Genomic DNA, 22197 nt, shown 5'->3' on the forward strand with positions numbered 1-22197 from the left:
GGACGGCTTCGCGCTGCCCTTCGCCCCGCAGCTCGGGTGTCGCTCCCTGTGAGCCCGGCGCGGCCGCCCCCATCCCGATGCCCTCTCTCTGTCTCTCCGCCGCACCGGCCACGGTTTCCCTGTGTGTCCCCCCTTCGCCCCCTCCCCGCTTGTCCGGGTCCGCGCGGGTCCTAGCTGCGCTGTGGCCGGGCTGCTCTCACGTGCCGCCGCCTTTATCCGCCCACAGCTCCTGCGACAGTGACCGGCACGTGGTGGAGTGACTGTGTCCCTGAGAAATGGCCGGAGCGTGGCTTCCAGCGGCGCGACCCGCATGGGAATGCCGGGGCTACTGCGAAACCATTGCTTCTTCCCTCTGCCCTCGAGGCCAGCCGCGACCTGAGGGTCGGCTTGCCAGGTAGGTAAGAAGTCCTTCCTTGAAGGAGCACGTATTCTCCTGTTTATTTTCCTAAATGAGGGACCCGTAGACCGATCCCCACCTGGTGGTGGCAGCCCAGCGCGCAGTAGGTGCTTAATAGGCATTTAAAGACGGACTCATGGGACGCCAGAATAGGACCCCGGTCCATGAACGCGCAGAGCGTCCTCAGCTGTTAGCTTAATGGATCCTTCCAGAACAGGGCGGAAGCTTTTCCTGCCTCATTAGGGTACCTACACGATTTCTTCACAGCAGCACGTTCATTTATGATCCTGTGTTTTGTGAATTGACTTAATATCTGTCTTCCAACCTGGGAGAGCTGTGATTTTGTTTGTCCGTTACTGTGTTCCCATAATCTAGCCCAACCCCTGCCAACAGGAACTACATGTGGACGTGAATTGAGTGAGTATTTGTTGATTTTTTAAGTGGTAATTTTTATGAGACATAACTGGTGTTTATTTTATTTTTTTATTTTTATTTTATTTTATTTTTTTTTAATAACTGAGGTTTAAAGCATACATTGGTTTCCTAATTTAACGGAAGAAAGGCAAACCCTGTAAGATCACACACCTGGTAGGCAGTAGAGCTCAGTCTTAAATAAAGGGTTTTGCTCAATCCCTGGTACAATGCAGTGCTTCTTCCATGTTCTGGCTGGAACATGAGACAGAACCTCCACAAGTATTTGTTAAAAGACTGATGAAACTGATACTGTGCGGCAGAGTGCAGAGTAAACGGGGTAAAAGTGAAGCGATTTGTCGGTTCACATGATGGTTTAGTATGAAGCTCTGTTCAGTGCAGATGGGCCATCTTGGAGAAGCCCAGACGAACTCAGTCGGGTTATCTCAGCTGAGGAGTGTAGAGCGAATGGAATGACGTGGGTGTGGCAGTTACGGAGTTAGGGGTGTACCCTGAGGCACTGTGAGCAGTTCCTGGTCCTGGGGTAGGAAGTCGGGTATACCCTGCTGTCTCTGACACCATGAAGTCGCAAAATCAGTCCTGCGGGAAGAAATGTTTCGGTCTGGTTGCAGTGTTTTTTTAAAAACTGCTCTGGGCTTATGACTTGCTTTGGTAAAGAGAATGTGAAAGGGATTAAGAACCGCTGTGGAGGGGCGCCTGGGTGGCTCAGTGGATTAAAGCCTCTGCCTTCGCCTCAGGTCATGATCTTAGGGTCCTGGGATCGAGCCCCGCGTCTGGCTCTCCGCTCAGCAGGGAGCCTGCTTCCCCCACCCCCCACCTGCCTCTCTACCTACTTGTGATCTGTCAAATAAATAAAATTTTTAAAACAAAACAAAACAGAACAGCTGTGGATAGGCACCTGGGTGGCTCAGTTGGTTAAGTGACTGCCTTCGGCTTGGGTTGTGACCCTCAAATCCTGGGATCGAGTGCCACATCGGGCTCCCTGCGTGGTGGGGAGTCTACTACTCCCTCTGATCTCTCTCCTCATTCTCCCTCTCTCACACAAATAATTAAATAAAATCTTAAAAAAAAAAAAAAAATGCTGTGGGCTTACGACTTGCTTAGGTAGAGAGAATGTGGTGGAGTATCTGGGTCAGGTCTGAACCTGAACCTTAGCAAGGGCTGGTAGCTTTTACTTTTGTGCCTTGGAAGCCCTGAACCCCCACATAAAAAGTCCGGGTACCTTGCTGGAGTGACCACGTGTCGAAGAAGAGTCTGCAACTATGTCGAGAGGAGTTCCCCATGACCTCAACCAACCTCCCCGCTGAAGGAAGCCACACGAGTCACCAGCAGCAAGACCAGCAGAAACTGCCCAGCTGAGCCTCCGCCCAGATGGCAGAATCGTGAACAAAGAGATACTTGTTATTTTAAACCAGTAAGTTCAGGGCAGGCTTGTTAGGCAGCATCAGATGAAAGCACACCTGTCTTCTCTGGGGGCCATAACCTAACACCAGGTAGCGGCCACTGTCTGATGTGGGCCGTACGGTTTCCAGCTTAAATCCCGCTCACTCTCTGTTGTCTTGCTTTCTTACCGCAGAGAAATTTTCTCTCTCTGCACTGTCTGGTGCGGTAGCCACTAGCCACGTGTGGCCATTTGAACTTAAATTAGTACAAGTTTAATGAAAGGAAAAGTTCTGTGCCTCCATCACAGCAGCCGCATTTCAAGTACCCAATAGCCTCCTGCGACTGGCGGCTACCGTGGTGAACAGCACAGTATAGATCACCCCACTGCTGCAGGAAGTTCCGTCCGACAGTGCACACCCTCCTCTCCTTCCAAACTGAATCCTGATTTCGCTCGGCTGCCTACTCTCGATTTGTCTCCCCGCCTTGCTCCCCCCAGCTACCCACGCAGCTCAGGAGAAGCTAACTTCATCTGTGTTTCTCGATCTGAATATTCAGGAACAATGCTAGTCTCTCATGCCTCTTCACAGTGTCTGGTTTGGAAACCCAGATTGTAACCATTCAAGACATGACATCCCCCCAGGGCCCGGCAGAGCACAGATGACATGAATTGGCCCCGTCAGCCTAAAAGAAAGGACTCTTGTCCCATGACTGCCAGGGAGACACTCATCCAAACGGGGCATGAGTTCGGAAGCCCAGGGGCCTAATTGCTGCTGGCAGCTGTCTCAGTCACGAGATGAACCAGTTGAGGATGTGGATGGCACAGTCGGGAATCAGGGAGAAGTTAGTAAAGATCAGAAACCTGAAGCTGTTTAGGCCACTGTGTCGGGTTCTCTGTTAGTTGAAGCCAAAAGCCACTTGTCATGGTTGTATCAAAAAGCAGGAAAATAAGAGAGGGCAGCCTGATTTTTTTCCTCACACTCCAATTTGCTTTTAGAGTTTCTGCCTGGCCCTTGCGATCAGTGTGTTTGGAGCCCCTGTGCTAAGCTCCAACCATGATAACGCTGAAAGCATTGATAGAAGTTGACTCTCACCATCTTACGGTGTATACTTGGAAGATGCCTCTGTTCCTAAAAGCAGTCATGGGAGTCTCCTTACAGCTCAAATAAATAAGTAAATGACCTAACTCATACCGCTGGCATCTGGACGACAGGCAGCGTTGTCTTACAAAGTACAGTTTGTGGGCAGTCTTTTCACCTCAGGGGCCCTCTGGGCAAGAGGACCTTACTGCAGGGTCGCTTTTGGCGTGGACCGGAATGCACCGTTTGCTCTGACGCAGGACCCTTCTCCGTCACCACCCTGTCCCTGCTCAGTGCGGAGCCCAGAGGAGATGCTCTCTGATGGAGTGAATTCAGAAACCAGTGGGGACCGAGGACATTTCAGGGGCTGTCAACTTTTTCATGGTATTTCTGCTTCTCATTTCACATCTGCAGGGCTCATCACTGGCTGCCCCCTACAGCTACGTCTGCTTACTCATAGTTTCTGCTTCCTCAAAACATGGGTTCACAAGTGCCCGTTACGGACGTCCTCTGCCATCTGCGCATCACTCACCAGCCCTCTCCACACGTCATGACCGCTCAGTGTCCGTACTCGTGGCTGATGCTTCTGCTTTTCAGCTCCCGCAGTTCCGTCCTAGGGACCGTGGCAGGCCTAGATCATCTCTACGCGCCAGGCCACGGTGTGAGGCCTGAGCTGCATTAGAGGCAGGCCCTCCCCTCAGTCTCTTGACTCTTCAGGTGCGGAGTTGTCGTAAGTTCTCTTTATCTCTGGGAGCCCCTGTTGTGACAATTCCGTCGGCAGAGCACGTAGGTTGAAGCAGAAAACACGAGAAGTACAAACAGTCGGTCTATGGGATGGAGTCAGGCCTTACTTTCTGGAGCCCAAAACAGAGTCACATTAACCTGCTGTTGTGTGAATTAACTCACCTCTCAGAATGACTTGTGTTTTATTTTTGCCGGGGAGGGGAGTGTGGCCCAGAAGATGGGTTTGGGTTTGCTGTTTTCAAACACTCATTTTCTTTGACCCTTGTGCGTAGCACCCTCTGCTTCTTGGGTTCCTTTTCTCCTGGGCTTGAGAGGACAGTGAGACATCTGCACCAGGCAGGCCTTCACCAGCAGAAAGGGGGAGGGACGAGAGAGGGCAGGCGATCGAAACGGCACTTTGGCTTCCTTCCATTTGAAAAAAGTGCAAGACGTGGGGCGGCACCTGCCCGTTCCCTCTCGACTCCCTCCCTCACAGTTCCAGGTAAACGTCTCTGTCTGTGTTGTAGTCCTACAACAGTCGGCCCCTGCAGCCTGTTCGCTTTTGGATTGGGCCTTACAGAAGAGGTCTGTGGAGGTGAACTCAGAGTGGGCACTAAAGCGTGTGTGAAACGACACAGCGTGTCCGACGCATGGAGAAAAGAAGGGATTATCCAGTGAATTCTGGTGGGGTGAGCGACTGTACACACGGGAGAAACAGGCTTTGTGTTTCAGACCAGCATAAGTTCCAGATGGGTCAAATATTACCACATGAAAATAAAAAATATCAAAAGCGTGACACGAAACTATTGGCAAATAGAAAACCTCAGGGCAGGAAATGCTTTCCTAAGCCTAACACCAAAGCCATAAGCCATAACAGAAAACATTAATTAATTTGGCTACGTAAAGACTTAAAACTTACTTGCCTAAAAAAGGTTTGGCAGCAAACTTAAAAAATATTTGAAATATGTATGACAAAGTTAATATCTTTGTTTTAGAAGTTCTTAGGACTCTTATGGGAATTCTTGGGTAAACATCCAGTAAGTAACGCTGGCCAAGTGGATGGGCGTCGTAGAAGAGAGCGCTCCTCTGGTGCTGCTCAGCATTCCTTCTGCCACAGACACGTGCTACATGCTTTTCGGCTCCTGGGGTGGTGCAGGCAGGCCCGGCTGGCCCCTGGGCTGGCTCTGGTCATGGTCATGTGACCGAAGCCCATCCAGCGGCCAGATACCATCTGTCGAGTACCGTGATTGGCTCAAAGATGGGTCCGTGACACAGTTTGGTCTAATCATAGCCAGTCCCTTGTCTTACTCTGGAGAACCAGGAATGAACTATTCCTTTTTTTTTTTTTTTTTTTTTTTTAGATTCTGAATTTTGAGCTCATATTTTTAAAGATTTTGTTTATTTATTTGACAGAGAGAGGGAGATCACAAGCAGGCAGAGCAGCAGGCAGAGAGAGGAGGGAAGCAGGCTCCCTGCTGAGCTCAGGTCATGATCTCAGGGCCGAAGGCAGAGGCTTAACCCACTGAGCCACCCAGGCGCCCTGAACTGTTCTTTCTGCTCGCGTTGTAATTCTAAAGATACAAGCCTAGAGTTGACATGGGCCATCTTGTAAAACTCAGGAATGAAACAACTCAGAAAAAGGTAGGGATGGAGAGAGAAAGACCTTGTTTGGAAAAGACGTGTTCTGGGTCCAGGTTCTGCCCATCACCTAAAGTAGCTTTATTTCCTGGACATTTCAGTTGTGAGCCCATGACTTCCTTTCTGGTTAAGCAGTTGTGACTTTCAGTCCTTTGCAAGTGGAGAAGTTTCAGCTAGTGCAAGCAGTCATATACGTGCGATGCACACACATGGGGGCAGTGCCCTTCGGGGGAAACAAAGCCAAATTACGCCAGTAATGTAAAAATGCAAAAAGAGGGGACACGTCACTTGAACTGAAAAATAGTCCTTGTTGGCAATTGTCGGGCAGTGAAGTGAGCGTACTTGTAAGCGGTCAATGAACTGGTAAATTCCGTACGAGGGTTCTAGCAGTGGGCTGTTCATATCAAAACCACGTTTGTCCACACTCTGAATGTGCAGCGCCACTGTTGGGAATTTAGAAATGTGTGCAGAGACTTAGTATAAAATGTTCACGGCAGGGACAACTGGGTGGCTCAGTGGGTTAAACCTCTGCTTTCGGCTCAGGTCATGATCCCAGGGTGCTGGGATCGAGTCCCACATCGGGCTCTCTGCTTAGCAGGGAGCCTGCTTCCCCCATTCTCTCTGCCTGCTGCTCTGTCTACTTGTGATCTCTCTCTCTGTGTCAAATAAATAAATAAAATCTCAAAAAAAAAAAATGTTCATGGCTGGGTTACTTAAAATAGCCAAAAGATGGGAAACAGCAAGGCATCGATTATAGTGCATGGGTACATTCAGATGATACCAGATTCTGAGGTGGAAACACATTCAAGATACATCGTGTTCATTTCTACGGTTGCAAAACAAATTGCCACAGCTTTGTGGGGCTCAGGCAAGACCGGAGTGTGTCCGCTCACAGCTGTGTGAGCCTCGGGGCGGAGCATGACCGAGTGGTTCCCAGCTCCGGGTCTCAGAGCAGAAGTGAAGGTGCGGGCCGGGCCGAGGCCCCATCTGGACTTCTTTGTGGCTCCTGTGATTGTGGCCGAACATAGCTCTGTGAGGCGGGGAGTAGAGGGGCCGCTTCCTGCTGGCTGGCACCTGCGGCTGCTCTCAGCCGGGAAAGCCCCCCGGCACTCCGTGCACCCGGCCGCCTTTGGCCCCAGTTCTAGCAGCAGAGGCCCCCGGACGGCGGAGGCCAGGAGACATCAAGGAGCTTCCAGCGCCTTTCAGTGACTGGGTAAGACTCACCCTGGACGACCTCCCTATTCTAAGAGCAACGGATTTGGAAATGTCATTTACAATTCTCTTCACTTCATCGTCTGGACGGGCATTTGATTGAGTACCTGGAAGAAGGCGCCCATCAGGAGGCTGGCGCTCTTGGGGCCATGTTAGAACATTGCCTGCCGCGGGCAGCCCTGTCGGGACCCCTCACTCCTGAGAGCTTTGTCTGTGTCCTTGCTTATAAATAAACGTCTGTCACTTTACTCACCAAAGGAGGAAAAATGCCTACCATGATGATTAAGTCTGAAAAGAAGAGCAAATAATAACAATGACAAAAGACCCATATAAAGCATTTTTACTTTTAGTAACAAAGTGACAGACACAAAGCAATGCAAGCTGTCACCGACAAGGTGCTGTGCCCTGGTCTGTAGAGCAGAGCTGAAGGACCGCAGAGGCCGCACTGTCCGCGCCGCTTTGGGAGACGTACACCTTCTCGAATCTCCCTTTCTCCGTCTGTGAAGTGCCGACAGCAGTGGTACCTGCCCCAGGGCTGGAGGGAGCACTGACGGAGGGTCGCCGCAGAGTCCTCAGGACGCACTGACAGAGGGTCGCCGCAGAGTGCGCAGGACGCCGCCAGCTGCGTGATGGGCACCACGGTTCCGTCCATCCATCCAGTCTGGAAAAACTCGAGACCAAAGTCTTGAGGGCAGTGGGATTCTGTGTGGTGTTTAAATTCTGTTTTATCTGTATGTGTTAATCATATGTGAGTGTTTAATAAAAATAAATGAAAAAGTAGCACCTGGGGGGCTCAGTCGGTTGAGCGTCTGACTCTTGATTTGGGCTCAGGTCATGATCTCAGAGTGGTGAGATCGAGCCCTGCATCAGGCTCTGTGCTCCGTGGGGAATTGCCTTGAGATTTCCTCTTCCTCCCTCTGCCCCTTCCCCTGGTCATGTACTCGCTCACTCTCTCGAGTTAAATCTTTAAAAAAAAAAGAGAGAGAAGTTTAAAAGAGTAGGTACAGGTCAGCACGTACAACAGGTTGTTACTGTATCTTCCTTCTAGCCAACCTCTTAATGCGCAACAATGGGACCTTTGTCTCTCGCATTATTAGAACCGTGCTGCACCTTATGGCATGTTGAGAACAGAGGCCAGACACTGGGATGCTGGACTTGGAAGCCTGGGTCCGTGGTGACGGTGCAGTCAGACATAGAGTACAGTTTCTCCTACACATTCAGGTGGAGATGGTGGAGGCGGCGAAGTGAGCTGCACCAGAGCTGTCAGGTGTCCTGGCCCATTTGGCAGTGATGAGAGCTCTGGGATGTGAGTCCTTGCGCTGTAGAGTTAAGAACCCCGTATGCCCCACATTCAGCACAGCAGTGGGAAGGAAGGCTCGCTTTTTTGCCGAAAGCTCAAAGGGAAAATTGTTTAGTTCTGGTTGACCATGTTCCCTAAGCAAGGCTGGAAGAAACTAGTTACTTTAGACCAACAGCTCGCTCTTGTGTGTGGTCACATCCGTGTGCTGTCAGCGAAGGACGGAGGAGAGGGCGGCAGTTCTGCCTCTGCCTCTGTCTCTGTCTTTAGAAAGCGCTCTCCGCCTCTCTCTCTCCTTCCCCCCCCCCAATATTTGTAGTTCTCAGTACTATGGTGGGGAAGAGTAATGGCGCAGAGATTGGAATCTGCTAGAAAAAGAGAAGGAGAGTGCACCACTTGTTAATGTCATGAAGGCAAAAAAAAAAAAATGGGAAAAAAAGATGTCAGGTGCTGATTTTTTATCATAAGCCGTTTCTAAATTCAATATGCCCAGGGTGCTCTCCCCTGAAATGCTATCACTTTTATGCAGGGGAGATAATAAGCTTTCATTTTCCGTGGTGCCGTGAACTAGAGAAATAGTCTGAGCGAACACTGTGATGAAAGAAAAAGCAGATTTTGCTTTACATATATTTTAAGACCCTTATGTTAGAAGCATCTGGAGAAATACTGAGATGCTTACAACCTTTTCTGTTCTAGTTGCCACCCACCCCCCGTAATTATTTCCATATTATCCCACAGTAACACATTTGTCTTTGTACCCTTTTCTATTACCTGTTTGGGAGAGTCATAAAAGACTTCACCAAAACGAACTAATTAGCTATGATACTATATACTGTCTTTTTTGTCTTATAAATGGGTAAACTGAAGCAATGAATGAATAAAGTAATGGGCCCTCAAAGATCTGTCAGAACCTCTTACAGAGCAGGTGTATTCCAGAAAAATCCAATAAAAGTGAATTTCTGCAGCAAATCCTGTTGCAGCGCTGACTTCCGTTAAAGCATCAGAACTGCATTATCATAGGAATAAAATTTCACAGCAGTGCCTTATTCGGGGAGGTCCCTCTGCAAACATCTACCGAGTGCCTTCTCTCCACAACCTCTTCCCAAGCCCCTGGAAGTTGGAGCCCGTGTGAAGACCCAGGCGGAGGGAAGCGCTGGCTGCTGCCGATGACGCAGAACGGGACCGTCTGGGGTCAGAGAACCCCGGCTGTAGAAGTGGGGAAGAAGTAGTCCCCTGTGTGGGAGGCCGGGCCTTCACACACACACTCACTTCTGAAATGGGCCAGTTAGTGAGTAGAGTGGTTGGCTCGAAGAAGAGATGTCCACGTCCAAATCCCTAGAACCGTGTTCTCAGTGACTGCCACTTGCCCCAGGGCGGCAGTGCGCCCAGCTGACAGACTGTAGTTGCCTGGCTGCGGGGACGGAAGATGTGGTCACGTACACCTTAAGAGAAAGGCCTTGGCTGTGTCACATGCCAGGAAGAGCTCTTCAGTGCGCCGTTTTGGGTGCACCCTTGTGCCGGGCCTTGCTCCTTGCCTGGAATGTGAACGTGATGGCTGGGGCTGCAGCAGGCATGCTGCGCCTCATGGCTGTGTTGAGAACAGAGGCCAGACACTGGGATGCTGGACTTAGAAGCCTGGGTCCGTAGTGACAGTGCAGCCAGACATAAACGTCAGTTTCTCCTTCGCATTCAGATGGAGATGGTGGAGGCGGCGAAGTGAGCCCGTCAGCGCTGTGGTGCACGGAAGAGTCTAGGCCCGGGCTGTTAGACTGAACGGGAGGCCCCCGGGCTGATGGGGCTCTAACACTGGGTGCTGCTATACTCAGGCAGAGAAAAGAACTCTGCCAGTGCCTCAAGGTGACGGTTAGGAAGTTGACACGTCAGCACAACCAATCACACACAGCCGACCCGGCTTTCAGCGGGAGCCACCTCAATAACATACTTTCTTTGCTCTGGCATCTTTTGTGTGAAGGCCCTTCCTCTACCTCCCCGCTCTCCTGCCAACCGTTTCCAGTTTAGTGCTGCTCCACTGGAGTCAACTTGGGCTCAGACAAGCTTAGGAATCTTCAAAGGCCCCTGTGTATCTTTTCGCACATGTGGAGTGGACAGCTCCTCCTCCGATCTAGCTTGTGCATTGTGGAAATGCTGACTTAAGTTGGACACATCGCTGGTTTTTCAAGACCCTGGTCCTGATACCTGGGGGGCAGACTGACCACCCTGGTGTGAATGGAAGGCCATTGGTGGTTCCCGAGGGGGCCTCTGCAGTCACCCTTGCTGCTGGTCCCTGTGGGAGGGGACCCAAATTACCTTTGGCGCTAGTCCCCGCGGGAGCGGAGCTACGGCCTGGTCCCCATGGGAGTGGACCCACCCTCTCCCTTGGAGCCTTGAGAGTCCACCAGTGATCTCTTCTGGCTCCCATGGGCGGGAACCCTGGTGCTGATCCCGTGGGAGCTGTCTCGCGTCTCGTCCTGCCCCCAGCTCCCCGCGCGCCGGAACCCCGTTCCAGAACCGGCGAGTGCGGGCGCGGCCTTGGGAGCGGCGGGCGGGACCGACCCAGTGCCACCGCCCGCCGCCGCCCAGGCTCCCGCCCCGTCCCCTTCTCGGGCTCCTCCGTGTCCCCGCCCCTCCCCCTCGGTCCGCGCTCCCGCCCCCGGGCCTGGTCGGCGGCGGCCGCGGGCGGTCCATGGCTGGGCCCTGGCGGGGACAGCGGCGGCATGCGGCTCCTGTTCCTGGCGGTGCTGCGGAGGCACACAGGCAACGCCGTCACGGCGGAGCGCATCCGGTAGGTGCAGGCGCCGGCAGAGCATCCGCGATGTGAGCGCGGGGTATCGGGGGGGGGGGGGGGGGGGCCACCCGGCCTCCGGGACCGCGCGCCCAAACGGACGGGCTGGCGCGCAGGGGCCTGTGCGGGCGCGGAAAGGCAGCAGCAGGGCCTGCGGCCCGCGGGGGCGCGGGGAGGTGGGGACGGTGGGAGCGCAGGACCCAGCCCCAGGCCGGTGCCCTGGCCACGCCTGGATGCGGCTGTCCTCATGCGCCCACACCAGCCCCTGGGGTTGTCGGGGGCGGGGGTGGGGGGGAACCCCGCTTAGGAACCGGCACTGGGGCAGGACGGTGGAAAGAAAGCGCTCCAGGGGCTGCCGGGCTGCTCTGTGCGCACGTCTTTTACACCTGTGGTCGCTGGTGCTTTCTGTGTATTAGGAGCACCCTAGGCTTGGGGACTTCGCAAGGAGAACCGCAGTCCGGTCTGTGTGACCTTACATTGCCGTGCGGCGGAGAGAGCAAAAATGCAGGGATGTCTGCTGTGACATAGGCCATGTGTATAACTTAACAGGGTTAGGGGCTGTTTGGGGTCAGAGCCCCGGGGAGGCCTCCCTAATTAAGTGACATTTGCTTGGAATCCTGAGTGCACAGGAGGGTCCCATTAAGCTGGGGGGCCGGGGAGGGATTCCAGGCCCAGCGGGCATCAAACAGGCCAGCGCTCCCTCCTCCTCCAGGTGGGCCCTGCCCTCCGGGGCCCCCCTCGGCTCCCAGCATTCCGTGTCCCATCCTCCTTGTCCTTCTCAGCACTTGGGCTGCAGCAGTCCTGTCAAATGCTTAGTTGTGTTCTTTTTGTCTGCTCTCTCTACGGAAGCCCCTCAGGGCAGGCCTGGAGCAGATTGGTGCCTAAAGCTTGATGGAGAGTTTTGTTTTGTTTTTAACTGACTTGCTTCATGAAATTTCTCAACTTACTTCCCCTCTCTTGGTCTGCTTCCCTATCATTAAAATGAGTGATTGGGGCAAAGCCTTTAATGTCCCTTCCCACTAAAGGGTGTTACAGTTCTCCTCCAGATCGTATGTGGCAATGACTGTTAGAGGATAAATTAGTTTTCAGAGGTTTACAATTAGGATTTCACAATGAGGATTTTCATCATACAGGTTTACCTTCACTTTAATTTCAGTGCCCCTGCGTTTTCTCATAGGCTCACGGAGGGAGGAGGTGCCCTGTGGCCTCTGCTCCGAGGAAAACATTTCAGCAGGGAGAGCGCTGTGGGAGTCCACAGAATTAAAGGAGGCAGTTTCAGGCGGTGATGAGTGCCAGTTAAGGCACTCCCAGTCTGGGAGGATTGTTCTGGAGCGAGGACAAGCCAGAGTGCAGGTTCTGAGGCCAGACCGAGGTTGGCAAGCCCAAGAACCAGAAGGCCAGGCTGTCTGGAATCTAGCGCGTCTGGGGGGCCAGTGCTGGGAAGGGTGAGGGTTGCTTTCCCATTAGAGAAAGCAACTCTTTAATGTTTTGCTCCGGATGTGAACTGTACGTACGAACCCCAATATTCCAAAGGTCCCCCGGCGGCCCCCACCAGAGGGCCATTAGGAGTAGGCAACATGGCTGTGGGGACTGTGCAGGCCCCTTGTGCTGCTTGTCCTTTGTCTTCCTGACTGCGCCCAAAGCATGACAACAAGGGCTCTTTGTGCTCTGGTTGCTTCAGAGCCAGCCTTGTCCCCCTTTCGCTCTGGAGGTAATGCAGAAAAGGAAGACTCCAAGGTTGCCAAAGACATCTTAGGGCCTGTGAAAACCGAGGCGCTCTGAGGAAAGAATGCCAGCTGTCCTGGAACAGGAGGGGAACGGAGGTTCCCTTGGTGACAGACGTTCTCCTGGAGCTAGAGCATCCACATACCTGTTCCCTGCCCAAGACCCCTCTGGCCTTCAAGTGACCCCAGGCCATGGGACAGGGAGCCCCCCAAGTGAAGAAGATTGGGCTTCCCTTCAGTATAGCAGAAGAGGGGGTGTGAGTTAGATAATACTGGGTTTTCAAAAAGAAGAAATGGGGGCGCCTGGGTGGCTCCTTTGGTTAAGCGTCTACCATTGGCTCAGATCATGATCTGAGGATCCTGAGATCAAGTCTCGAACTGGGCTCCCTGCTCAGCGGGAAGTCTGCCTCTCCCTCTCCCGCTCCCCCTGCTTGTGCTCTCTGGCTCGCTCGCTCTCTGTCGATACATAAATAAAATCTTTAAAATAAAATTAAAAAAACAGATGAAGCAGGTCCATCCTTGGGTATCTGTTTATAGATGTAAACTAAGACCCAGTTCGGAAACAGCATTGCAGAATTGTGACGTACGCCGATAGGGAGGTCCAGGGGCTCCGGGAGCATGTAGGCAGGGGCCCATCCCAGGCGAGAGGCGGGCAGAGACCTTTGGGCATCACAAACTAAGGAAAGCGCGAGCTTCGGAGTACAGCTTCCCGCCTTCACACGCGGGCCCCCAGCAGCTGAGGTGAAGCCAGGCTCTGTAAACGCTCGGCAGCTCAGTGTTCTTATCCATGAGGAGGGGACACTGCTGGGATCTGCCTCACAGGTTTGTTAGAAAAATCAAACATGCGTTCCTACGTTTTCAGTGTTTTACAGCAGGGCCGGGTACCTAGTGTGCACTCGGTAAACATGAGTGTTTCGTGCTACCCCGGCCCTTCACTGGCCAGGCGGGCGTGGGTTGGTGTGGAGGGCGGCTGGGTGTCTTGGGTGAAGGGACAGCAGGTGGGGTCAAGGGGGGAGCAGATCCTTCCAGGCCCGGCTTGTGCAGCGTTAGCAGTGTCCGGTGCACTGGATGAGTGACTCTGTGGCGTCCGAGGCCGGAAGGATGTACGGAGGCAGGAGGAATGATTTTGCCCCCGGGGTACACTGGGCAGTGTCAAGAGACCATTTTGGTTGTCACACTGGGCGTGAGGGGCCCCTGGCATCTCTTGGGTAGAGGTCGGGGGTGCCAGTAGACCCCTGACAGTGTCCAGGATGGCCCCCACGGTGGAGACTGATGCAGCCTGAAATGTCAGTTCTGCCGAGACAAACCCCGCTCTGGGTGCGGTGTGTAGACGTGGCTGGAGATGTGGGCAGGAGCCCTGTCATCTGGGACCTACGGTTTGGTGCCACGAACAGAATTAAGCCACCAAAAACGATCTAGTTTTCAAGAGGGCCCTTTGAGCTGTGTTTTGAAGGGTGGACTGCGGGGACAGAGGAGGGAGCGTTTGGGCCTGACAAGTGCAGAAGTATGGCAGGCAGGGCTTGGCTGTTGAATGGAGAGTGCCAAGTGACAGAACCACAGCAATTTAGTAGAGTTCGATGCCCTTTATTCAAGGGAGAGTGGCCTGTGGGTCAGGGCTGCCCTGCCTCACAGCCGGCTTGCACGTCCGAGGGATCTGGGGCTGGAGCGACTTTCATGGAACCTTCGAAGGGCCACGGCAGGGACGGGCCTGGCTGACTGGGAGGCCGGGGGTCCTCGAAAGCTGGCAGGTCCCACCTGTGAGGGGCCAGTGAGCTGGCTAACCCGTGTGTCAGGGATGGGGTGCAAGGAGTGTGTGTTGGGGACGCGTTTCCTGGCCGGCCACGGCTCAGGTTAGGGACGTGGGCCAGGCCACTGGGCAGCCTCTGTTTATTTCCTGGGTCCTGCCAGATGAAGTGTTTTAGCTGGTGTAGACGAGAGCTGGGAAGATTGGTCTGTGCCGGGATCGGGAAGCAGAGAGTGACGGTTTGAGAGTCTGGGTGGCACCTGGCCCTTCTGCAAACCTGTGTGCCGCGTGGGAAGGTCCCGTCACTTCATGTCCGACTCAGCGGGCCTTAGTGAGCATTTTCGGATGCCCTCATTGGGCACCTCCTTCTGGAGTGGTTTCCGAAGCCCTGTGAGCCTTAGAGCGTTCGTTCTTTAGCATGGAGCATTCAGGAGTAATTACCAGTGTGGAGGGCCTTTGGTTTGCTGGAATGGTTAAGGGAGCCCCTGTGTGAACACGAAGTCCGGAGGCCCACCGTGTCCCCACTGTGACTCCAACCTCCACGGCCCGGGTGGCTGGTCTGGCTCTCAGTGCAGTCCAGCGAGGGCACCAGGGCTTCCCTGTCCCGCTCTGACCCCCTGAAGCTGCGACCATTTTCCAGAAGAGCCTGACCATGAGCCTGACAAGGCCTCTCCTTCAGGCAGATGGGTTCAAGTCAGTCCCTAACAAAGAAGGTCATAAGGGAAAGCTGCTTTGAAGTTAAAAATTGGGTCAGGAACAGGAACATAGGGAACAAAGTTCTCCAGAGAACAAAGTTCATTTCATGGGAGACGGAGAAGTAAATTGCGTAAGTGATGGATATGAAAAGCAAATATTTACACAGTTGTTTTCGTGAACGAGCGGTGGACCCACAGTTAGAAAGGGTGTAGAACCCGAGCGCGAGGCTGGTCCTCAGAACCCTGGAAATGATCACGGCTGGGCCAAGCTGGGCCTGAGGGCCAGCCAAGACAGTGCCTGTGCCATGAGAAGAATCTGGAGGACAGGGTGATGCCCTGGGGCGCTGGACAGTGCGTCCCCATTTCCCACGGCAGTGGAAGAGCTGGGCGGCCAGACAGGGACCCAAAGATACGCAGTCTCTGGCCACCTCCAGCAAAGGGATTCTGACCCCTGTCCTACACCAAGCTGTCGGATGCTGGCCAGAGTCCCGGGAGCCAGCCCTGGGGTTTGGTCTGCAGAGCTCCTCAGGGCACAGGGAAGGGCAGAGGGTTCAGGTTGTTCTGGTCCAGAGGAGGGCATCCTGGGGGTCATTGCGGCCCACAGATGCTTGTGCTGGCATCCGGATGAATGTGGGGAGCTGACCTTCGAGCCGTGGGTGGTGCAGGCTCTTTCTCTTCCTCCCCGTGGAGCAGGTGCGGAAGACTGGCAGCTGCATTAGATAACAGAAGCCAAGAGAAACTGCAGAAAGGCGCTGTCGGAGGGAGCGGGGGAAGAGGGAGCGCAGACACAGCCCGCACCCAGGGCAGGACTGACCCCCATCTGCCGCTCCCTGCTCTCAGTAGCTCAGGATTCTGCCGTGATTGCCCAGCGTTAGGGGAAGAAGAAAAGCCTGAAGGAAAGTTTTCTAGTCTTCCAGCTTTGCTTTAGCAGATGCCAAGGAAACTGCAGGCGTGTGTAAAGTCAATAGGAAAAGGCTTTATCCTTGTTCCTCTTGAAGTAATAGTTCTTGAAAAGTCACTTAATATTTTCATTAAGCAAATATTTATTATTGACCATCTTTAATAGGCACAGTGCCCGAGGGTGCCTTCTGCCTCCCGAGCACACGGCCATTCGGCCACAGAATTCTTAGCAGCTCAGGGCTCGGCAGGTGACTGTACAGAAGGTTCTAGCATTCCCGCGTGGCAGACAGACACACACTGGCAGAAACGACCCAGCTCCCTGGTGATCAGGGCAGGGGGAGAGCAGGGTGACAAAAGGAGCGGCGTCCCGGACGGCCCGGGGCGCTGCCCTGAGAAGTAGCGCGCCTTTCTCCTACAGTTTGCTTTTTGGATATAGAGTCCACAAAAAAGTCACAGTTTCAAGGTGCACAATTCAGTGGTTGTTTGTCTCTTCGTAAAGTCGCACCATTATCACCCTCTCTAACTCCAGAACGTTTGTCTCACAGGACGCCCCAGCCCCGCCAGTCTCCACTGCCCTGTCCCGCTTGTCCGCGCTCCATCGGCGTGACTCTGTCTCTGTGCGCGCGCCTGTAAATGGAATCACACGCACAGTCGTCCTTTCCACAGACTGTATACATGTCACTGCCGGGCCCCGATAGCCGCCGAGTCATTCCAGGGGTGGACACCATGTTGCGCTTGTCCCATCCTCAACTCTGGGGTGAAGGACTCTTGGGGCTGCTTCCTCTGGGAAGTGGAGCCAGTAGCGCACACGTTGATATATGAGCTAGATGGTGAGTAGTCCGCACGCCGGAGCCCTGCAGTGAGCAAGGTGAGGGCGCAGCGCTGGGCATGGCCTTCCTGGCCATGTAAATCATGTGTGTGGAGGCCTACAGGGGGGAGAGGCCGAGGCGCCTGAGTGTGGCGAGAGAGAGCAGCAGGCCTGGCGGCCGGAGCCACAGCGAGGGTTCCGGACACAGAGCGCTCCCAGGACCGCAGGCTTGGGAGAGAAGAGAGCTGGTTCTGTGGCCCAGTGAGCACCCAGCCCCGTGCGCACGGAGTGCGGCCACACTCCCGCAGGCGGCTGTGCTCTGTGAGCATGCCTGGGTGCCCATCCCGCCTAGGGCAGCGTGACCACAGGGGGGGGAGCTCCGTGTCAGAGCCAGGACTGCTCTGGGCAGACACAGGGGCTGGGAAACAGGTGGCACTGGCTCTCGGGGAGTCAAGGGAGGGGCACGTTCAACTGCCAAGGGCGGGTAGCCACCCCCAGTGCTGGGAGGGGTCCCTGCAGTCCTCGGCCTGGGCCGCAGCACTCCCTCCTCATCGCACTCTCCTGTGTCACTTCCACCAGGACGTGGGTGGCTGGAGCGTCCTGGGCTTGCCTTGCCAGATGTGCCATGGGCGTAGGGCACGACAGAGGCCAGCGGAGAGGAGAGGTTAGGGCATTGACGAGAAACTCACTAGGAAGACGGGAAAAGGAAAGTTTGTGGGATTGCAGGAGATGCGGGATGGGCTGCCCGTGGCAGGCGTGGAGGCCAGGGTCTGGAGGTCTGTGAGGTGAGAGGTCTTTGGTGGCTGGAGTGATTGGGAGCCTGGCGGAGAGATAAGATCGTGGTCAGAGCGTGGAGGACTTTACGGCGAGCTGCCTCCGCTCGCCGGCTGTATATCAGACACCAGTAAAAGCTCTGAGCTGCTTGTCTACAGCCGTTATCAGAGATTTTCAGCTTTCAGCAAGCGGAAACCCAACCCGAGCTGCCTGGACAATAGAGGGAATTTAGCAGCTTATCCTGTAAAAGGTGTGCAGGTGAGGCAGGCTTCAGGCTTGACTTCACAGCTGAGATGCTAAAGGCAAGAGTCTGCATCTTGCCCCTTCTTGGGTCCACTTGCCATACTTGCTAGGTTTTCCGGGCCCGCATCTCCCACATCAGCTTCGAAAGAAGGAGGGTCTGAGTCTCTGCAGGTGCAAGTGCGTGCCCCCAAGTTCTAGAGTCACACGTCCGTCATGGGAGCTCGGCCAGCGGGGGGCTGTCATGGCCGCGAGGCTGCAGGAGCACTCTGTGGTGGGAGCACGGTCACCTGGGGGCTGGGATGACCGCGAGGCAGCCGGATTACTCTGTGGTGGACGCGTGGCCAGCCGGGAGGTGTGATGACGTGAGGCAGCAGGAACGCTGGTGGTGTGTGCTCAGCCGGCTGGGGGCTGTGATGACCCTGCGGTCTCCGTGGTGGGAGCAGGGCCAGCAGGGGCGCTGTGGTGAGCAAGCCCGGGCACCCCCGACTGGGGCTGGAGCGCATCCCAGTCAGATGGGTAACAGGGACTTCTAACGTTATGGGAAGACGGACATGGGAATGTCCACTCTGGAAGACACAATATATGGCAGGTGTGAGAGCTTCACTAGTTCTCATCAAGGAGAGGGGAAAGCAGAGGTCCGTGAACTTTGAAGGTTTAAGGGGATAAGAAATGTTGGCACTGAAGGAGCAAGAAATACCTTTGGGAGCCTTAAAATCGGGGAGTTTTCCATAGAATTTCAAATGCTAATCCTCTCGGTAAAAATGGCAGAACTGGCGATGGTGAGAGCATCTGCCCAGCAATGATGGAAGCAGTGTGATTGTCCTTGTCAGTTTGCATATTCTGGTGGTCGCTTTAGATAGGGCACAAAGAAATGGAGGAAATTAGTTGTTATAATATATTCTCTCGAACTCAGTATTTCTGAATATCATGTCAACATGTCATCACTACAGAAATTATTAATTAGCTGTGTAGAAATTATTTTACACCTAGCGCATCTCTATCGGGCACTTAGCATCTTTATTCAGGCCTTTAGCACATCTCTCTATAGGCTAGCCCACAAAGCTTCATGGTTTTCACTAGCCTCTCCCACTCCCTCCATTCATTAAAACTTCATCAGTCCCATCTCAGCAGACATTGGGGCTTGGGACACTTCCTGATCTGGACATTTTGCCTGTTTTCTTATGGACCTTTTTATTCTTTGAAAAAATACTGGCGTCACCACAGTAATCTCTTGAGCAGCAGAATTCCATTACAATCCCATTTTATTTTATTTTATTTTATTTTTTAAAGATTTTATTTATTTGTTAGAGAGAGAGAGGGAGAGAGAGCGAGCACAGGCAGACAGAATGGCAGACAGAGGCAGAGGGAGAAGCAGGCTCCCTGCCGAGCAAGAAGCCCGATGCGGGACTCGATCCCAGGACGCTGGGATCATGACCTGAGCCGAAGGCAGCTGCTTAACCAACTGAGCCACCCAGGCGTCCCTAAAATCCCATTTTAAAAGTAGATACACTTTACAGTTTACGAAACACATTGACAGCATTATTCGAAGTAACATGCTGCCTGCAAATGTGTTGTTGTCTCACTCAGTCCGCAGAAGGTTGCACGGGGCAGCGTCCTGTCTAGTTCACCATGCCGGCTGGAGCCTGCAAGTTTGAGCAGGCCGCCACACAAGGGCTTCCGTCCTCATGAACACCCTCAGCATTCCCAGACCAGCATCATTTCTTTTACACATCACAAGTTCTTGCAGTACTGTCCAGAGAGCGCCATTTTATTCCAGCCCCGCCGCCTTTCCCCTAACCAGAAACGGCACATCCCTGCTTCTCCCCTGTAGGTGCTGCGTCACTGGAACAGGCCAGGGACTCATGCTGTAGAGGCCCACGGAGTGGGACAGGCCTGAGGAGTCCTAGGGGCCCTGTTCCCATCTCAGGGTCACACAGGGGCCCATGGAGATGGAACGGAAGGCAGTTGGTGTTGCCTGCCCTCTTAAGTTCTTCCTGCATTTTTTTGTAATTCAGACAGCATCATTTATGCAGATTTGCCTAAGTTAAACACACAAATGATCAAGGTTCTCTCTTCCCTGAGTTAAAGAGGATGGTTTTCAGCCAAGTAGAAGCAGCAGCTAAGTCCTATTGAATCTGGAGTCAGGCATGTGCAAAAGGTTCCCCTCTCCTAGAACCACCAAACAAATGCTTAAAAATCTCTTCATTTGTTAGAGAGGCCTTCCTTCTCAAAACAGCCTTTGGTTGGGGCGCCTGGGTGGCTCAGTCGGGTAAGCGTCTGCCTTCAGCTTAGTCCTGGGACTGAGCCCTGCAGCTGCTGCGCCCTGCTCAGGGTCTGCTTCCCCTCCGCTCCAGCTGCCGCGCCCTGCTCAGGGTCTGCTTCCCCTCCGCTCCAGCTGCCGCGCCCTGCTCAGGGTCTGCTTCCCCTCTGCTCCAGCTGCCGCGCCCTGCTCAGGGTCTGCTTCCCCTCCGCTCCTTCCCTCCACTCTTGTCCTCTCTCTCTCAAATACATAACGTCTTAAAAAAAAAAAAAAAAAAAGCCGTCAAGTAAACCAGAACTCCTTGGACATATTAGGTGCTCATGGAGTTTATTTGAATCAAATGATCACTTATAGAAGGAAGAGGGACAGAGCAGCTTAAAAACATTAAAAGTTTTTAAAAACTGAAAGTTTAAAAAGTTCAAAAGTTTTTAAGTTCTGATTAAAACCAGAAACGAGGGTAAACTCTTAGTTATGGAGAATTATGATTAAAAAAATTATTTTGGGATATTTATAAGATCATAACGTTAGTGTTGAAATGCCATTTAAAGATCTATTTAATAGATCAAGAACAACCCCTTGTGTGTACTTAAACCCTCCAGTCCGTATGTCCTGTCTTTTCATTCTGCATGAGCCCGAAATCTCTCAGGAATGGATTCTCCAAGTAGAAATCAAACTGCTTCTTTTCCATTTATCAACATTTGTTTTTTGGTTTCTCGTTCCCTAGAATTTTAAGAGAATGGAGTAACATTCACCCGTACTGAGAAGCACACTGAAGTTTCACGTTTTAAAAACACTAACTTTGAGGCCACCGGGAGCAGGCTCTGTTTGTCGGTGGCTCAACCCTTCCAGAGGAGTTGAGGTGGGGCGGGGTGAGGCTGGGCGGGGTAGGGCTGCGTTCCAGGCTGATAATGAGTGATCAGGATTAACAGTGGACAGGGTAAGATCAAGGTACTCTGTGTACTTCAGTAGTTTAAGCAAGATCTCAGCATTGCAGAAATCACCCGGTGACGGCGGCCGTATTGTGCATTTAATTACAGAGAGAGGACAGTGCTGGTTCGCAAACCCGTGCAGGTGCGGCCCCTGACCTTCCTCCCCTGAGCGGGTGTGAGCGAGATCCTGGCTGGCTCTGCCCCTCCCTCAGCGTTCCTGAGCTTGCCAGTGGCTCCCACATCGCAAACAACTTGGCCATTTTATGACCTCTTTGCTTAAAGATTCTAGTTCCTTCATTCTTTTATTCTTATCCTTATTTGTTTTGTACCCTGTTGGCCCTACATGCAAGCCAGCTAACTTGCCTGGTGTTTAGCTGAGGAAACAGCGGTCTGTTTTATTGCTGGAGTTAAAAAAGAAGGTGGTCTGTGTTGGATTTGAAGTTTGTAGTCTAGTGACTTCTGGATGATTTAGGAGATGCTCAGGGGTCCGTTCCAGGGTACTTGGTTGTCACCTACACGCTGGCTTTGTCGTAGAAGCCTAAGTGGGAGTGAAGGGTCCTGAGCAAGAGAGACTCGGCGTGATGGCGTTGGGGGGCCCATGTGCGGTGGGAGCAGGGCGGTGGGATCTCACTGCGGGGGGCTGGCATTCGGAAATGGACAGTCATGGCTGTGGGCACTCTGAACGCACGCCAGTGGGCGTCCTGCAGCCGAAGAGCAGGTCTGGAGCTTGGGTGGGTGGGGCGTGGGGCGGCCGGCAGGCGGGCTGGGAAGGGCGCCCACTGTGTGCTAGGCGAGGGCATTGGATTTGATCCCGGAGGTGCATTCAGCCGTCTGTTCATTCAAGAAGCAAGGCAGATTTGGGGCCGTTCTCCCAGAGTGGACGGCTGAGCTGGCTACCCCAGGAGGCCCCAGGCAGGTTCATTGTACCTACAGGCGCACACACACCTGCAACGAGGATAAAATGGGATATCTGTCCGTGATTAAACCCCCGCAGCACAAAAGGGCGTGGCCCTGTTTGTCCTGTGTAGACATGGTCACGGCTGTCTCTTCCTTGTGCGTCCTACAGACACGCCATGCCCGCACACTGTACACAGATACAAAGTAGTCTTCACTCTCTCATTAACGACATATCCTGGAGCTGACTCCAGGTTATACTTGATCCTTGAGCGACTCGGCATTT

At 53.4% G+C, this 22197-nt stretch overlaps 1 protein-coding gene across 8 annotated transcripts in view; it reads left to right on the forward strand.

The window, feature by feature from the left end:
- Positions 1-88: 88 nt before the first annotated feature.
- GLT1D1 (glycosyltransferase 1 domain containing 1) overlaps positions 89-22197 on the forward strand; it is a 92760-nt gene continuing 70651 nt past the window's right edge. The window contains exon 1 of one of the 8 annotated variants that reach the window (XM_032309563.1): positions 89-394. In XM_032309563.1, the coding sequence (XP_032165454.1) occupies positions 276-394 (119 nt within the window). In that variant the 5' untranslated portion in view covers positions 89-275. Of the gene's footprint in view, positions 395-10078; positions 10941-22197 lie in introns of those variants that run through there. The other 7 variants (XM_032309562.1, XM_032309561.1, XM_032309559.1 and 4 more) reach the window with 7 other exon arrangements.

This window comes from Mustela erminea, chromosome 13 (assembly GCF_009829155.1).
Source record: "Mustela erminea isolate mMusErm1 chromosome 13, mMusErm1.Pri, whole genome shotgun sequence".
NCBI classification, from domain to species: domain Eukaryota; kingdom Metazoa; phylum Chordata; class Mammalia; order Carnivora; family Mustelidae; genus Mustela; species Mustela erminea.